Source organism: Lepus europaeus, chromosome 17 (assembly GCF_033115175.1).
Source record: "Lepus europaeus isolate LE1 chromosome 17, mLepTim1.pri, whole genome shotgun sequence".
NCBI lineage: Eukaryota > Metazoa > Chordata > Mammalia > Lagomorpha > Leporidae > Lepus > Lepus europaeus.
This window is the reverse complement of record NC_084843.1, coordinates 38810733-38813952: the sequence shown is the minus strand read 5'-3', so window position 1 is coordinate 38813952 and position 3220 is coordinate 38810733. Positions and strand designations below refer to the sequence as shown.

General features: G+C 42.9%; 1 protein-coding gene across 1 annotated transcript; it reads right to left on the bottom strand.

Moving 5' to 3' along the window:
* Window positions 1-290: 290 nt before the first annotated feature.
* LOC133775960 (abl interactor 1-like) lies at window positions 291-1748 on the bottom strand. Its single transcript, XM_062214565.1, has one exon. The coding sequence runs from the start codon at window positions 1657-1659 to the stop codon at window positions 316-318; it is 1344 nt and encodes a 447-aa protein (XP_062070549.1). The 5' UTR covers window positions 1660-1748; the 3' UTR covers window positions 291-315.
* Between the last annotated feature and the right edge of the window lie 1472 nt (window positions 1749-3220).

Sequence of the window (3220 nt, the reverse complement as noted above, 5' to 3'; positions counted from 1 at the left end):
TAATGCTACAATCTGAATCATATAATTCATTAAATATTATACCCCGCTTCCCCAGAATATTTAGGCTGGTCATAGAGTTCACATTGTGTAAGTAAGTACATAAGCATAATCAGGGACAGCCTCTTGTATAAGTTGCTGTTTAGCAATACACAAACTGCCTCAATGATTTATGCTTATAGGTAGACATTCAATTATACCAATAAAACAGCATGTCCCGAAAATATGGGCACATTTTAAAACATATTAAGACAATTCTGTTAATCGTAATAGTCCCACAGTATGACAGTAATAAGATCCTACTTTAAAAGCAAAAATCTAATCAGTATAGTGCATGATTGATTCAACATAGTTCCCAGGGAAGAGACCAGTCACTTGATTGCAGACTCCTTCATACCAGCCATCATCATTCTTCTTTATAACATAAATGATTGCACCCTCCATGAAGGACAGCTCATCATCCTTGTCTTTTGTATAATCAGATATTGCAACAACTTTCTCAATATAATTCTTGGGGGCCCAGGCAGGATCCCCATCTGCATATGGATCGTTACACTGGACCACTGCAGCCTCTTCGTCTTCGTAGTCCACTGGAGGTGGTGGTGGTGGAGGCGGAGAGTCATCAAACATGGGAACGTCATCCGGCGGAGGTGGTGGCGGGGGCGTTGGACTATCAGCAATTGAATTTTGAGAATAAAGTGGACCTCCATTAACATGAGGCTGAGCAGAAAATTGAGCGGTCACAGAGGGAGTTCGTCTGTATCCACCAGAAGATGTCGAAGAAGTGGTAGAGTTGTGTCGAGAGATCTGCCTGGTCATTGTGCCATACTGGGAACCAGGAGCTGAGCCCGGTGCTGCTGGTCCAACTGTCGGTGGCGATGGTGTAGGCACAGCAATGGGAATGCCAATACTACTACTTCCACTGTTTTCTCGACTTCCACTTCCACCACTACTTCCACTGTGTATTCTTGGTCTCTGATTTAAAGAAGCTGTCCAGCCTGGACTATGTTGACTTCCAAGCCTAGCAGGACTTGTCATGTAGTCATTAGGAACTGTTGGGGGTTTAACAGGTTCCAGGGTTTTATACGGAGTATTCTGTCCCAACGTTCCCCGGCCTGACATGGGAGGACTTGGTGGTTTCTGAGTAGGAGGATTTGTTCTCGACAATGTGCCAGTTCTTGCAGGCTGGTTATTTCCATGCTTGACACCATGGCCCACATCATCCAAAACTGTGTAGTCAATAGGTTTCCGAATATACCTTACAGGGCGCTCCATATTTGCAGGTGCTATTATTTTGTGAGTTCTTGATGTATTCTTATTGGTGGTCAAAATGCCAATCTCTCTTCGAGCCACTTTCTCTTTATGAATATCCACAGTCTGTGAGATATGATTAATGGAAGACTCCATTCTCCGAAGCTGGGAGGCTTGAATGTCCAGCAATTGGAGTACATTGTTGGCCAGTGCATTTATCTGATAAGCAACACTAGCTAGAGATTGGGTTGTGTAGGCTTTGGTCTCTTCTAAAGCTTTTCTCTTGTCTGTAGCCTGTATGTAGTTGTTTTCACAGTAGTCCGCCACCCGGGTCAGGTTCTGGTAACTCTCTATCAGCGCCCTCTTGCCAGACGGGATCTCCTCCTCTAGTAACATCTGCAGCTCTGCCATTTTCCACCCCTCCGCATCGCTTCCTCGCGCGTGAGAGAGACAGGGGCAGCAAGGTCCGCCGAGGCTCGCAGCACCTCACAGCCCGGATACACACCGCCTACCCGCCCTCCCGCCTGGTATTGTGGGACGGCACCGCCGCCTCTTCCTCCTCCAGTATTTGCTCTTTGTAGGAATACAGAAGCAGAAAGTGACTTGGAGTTGTGGAATCAGAATTAGGGTCAGTTATTTGGTTTCAAAGTGAAATGACATCAGGCTTAAGTGACTGTTGTGTCCATTTCTTAACTGAGGGAACCCGGCATCAGATGCGCTCTTGAATCAGATGGAAACATTTTCTCCTGAACTTTGCTTACACCTGCACTGCCCATTGTGGGCTCTGATACTCTTCTTTATATCTTTCCACAAATGACTGAAGATCCTCTATTCCTCTTTGGATTTTATCCTGTCTTCTCCCCCAGTTCTATCCTCTCTTTTCTATATAGATTAGAAGTGGAAGATGGTGGGATGAATATTAAAATAGGTTAAACCGAAGAATTATTAAATTTTTTAAAAGGAAGTAAATTCTTCAACTTTAAATTAGAAAGTTGTGGGTTTAAGGTCATTTTGATGTAGGGACATTGCATCACATTATATTTGACTGCATTAGGGTTGCATAAATTTTGCTCATTATGTGGCTTCTGTGATTTTTAGGAGTACGTGTCACACTCATTTAGGGATACTTATGAAGCAATCTGAGAGCAGAAACTTTCTACATTTTGATTTTCTCATGTCAGGTTTTTCTTATGTCTGTTTAATTTGATGGGTTTAGTTTCCTTTCTTACTCCACTTTTTTTTTTTTTTAGTTTTTTTGACACTTTAATAGAAACAATAATTCTAATAATTTTCATGCGTATTTCATCAGTTTACATAGTGTTTATTTAAACCACTTAGGTAAAATAATCATAGGAAAAAAAATCACTCCTAGAAGCTTAAACCCAACCTGTGTGGTAGTTAAGTCATCTAGAAGTGAGTATTGAGAATGCTAGGGTATCAGATATATCACAGCAACATGAGGTAGGTTTGCTTTATCCAAGGAACTTCTACTGTAAATTAATTGTTCATATAATTTTTTTAAAATATTTTTATTTATTTATTTGAAAGTCAGAGTTACACAGAGAGTAGGAGAGGCAGAGAGAGAGAGGTCTTCCATCCACTGGTTCACTCCCAATTGGCTGCAACAGCCCGAGCTGTGCCAATCTGAAGCCAGGAGCCAGGAGCCAGGAGCTTCTTCCAGATCTCCCACACAGGTGCAGGGGCCCAAGGACTTGGGACCATCTTCTACTGCTTTCCCAGGCCACAGCAGAGAGCTGGATTGGAAGTGGAGCAGCTAGGTCTCGAACTGGTGCCCGTATGGGATGCCAGTACTGCAGGTGGCAGTTTTACCCACTAAGCCACAGCACTGGCCTCTGTTCATTTCATTTACAAGTTAGATCATGCTGGCCCAGGAGTCATTTTTATTTCTGATTTTGTATTTATCTTTATTGGCTCATTGTGTGCTATTGAGCAATCAAAGGGCAACCTCATT

Excerpts from the sequence above, each read along its gene's own strand:
- LOC133775960 (XM_062214565.1), bottom strand. The coding sequence starts at position 1,659 with ATGGCAGAGCTGCAGATGTTACTAGAGGAGGAGATCCCGTCTGGCAAG.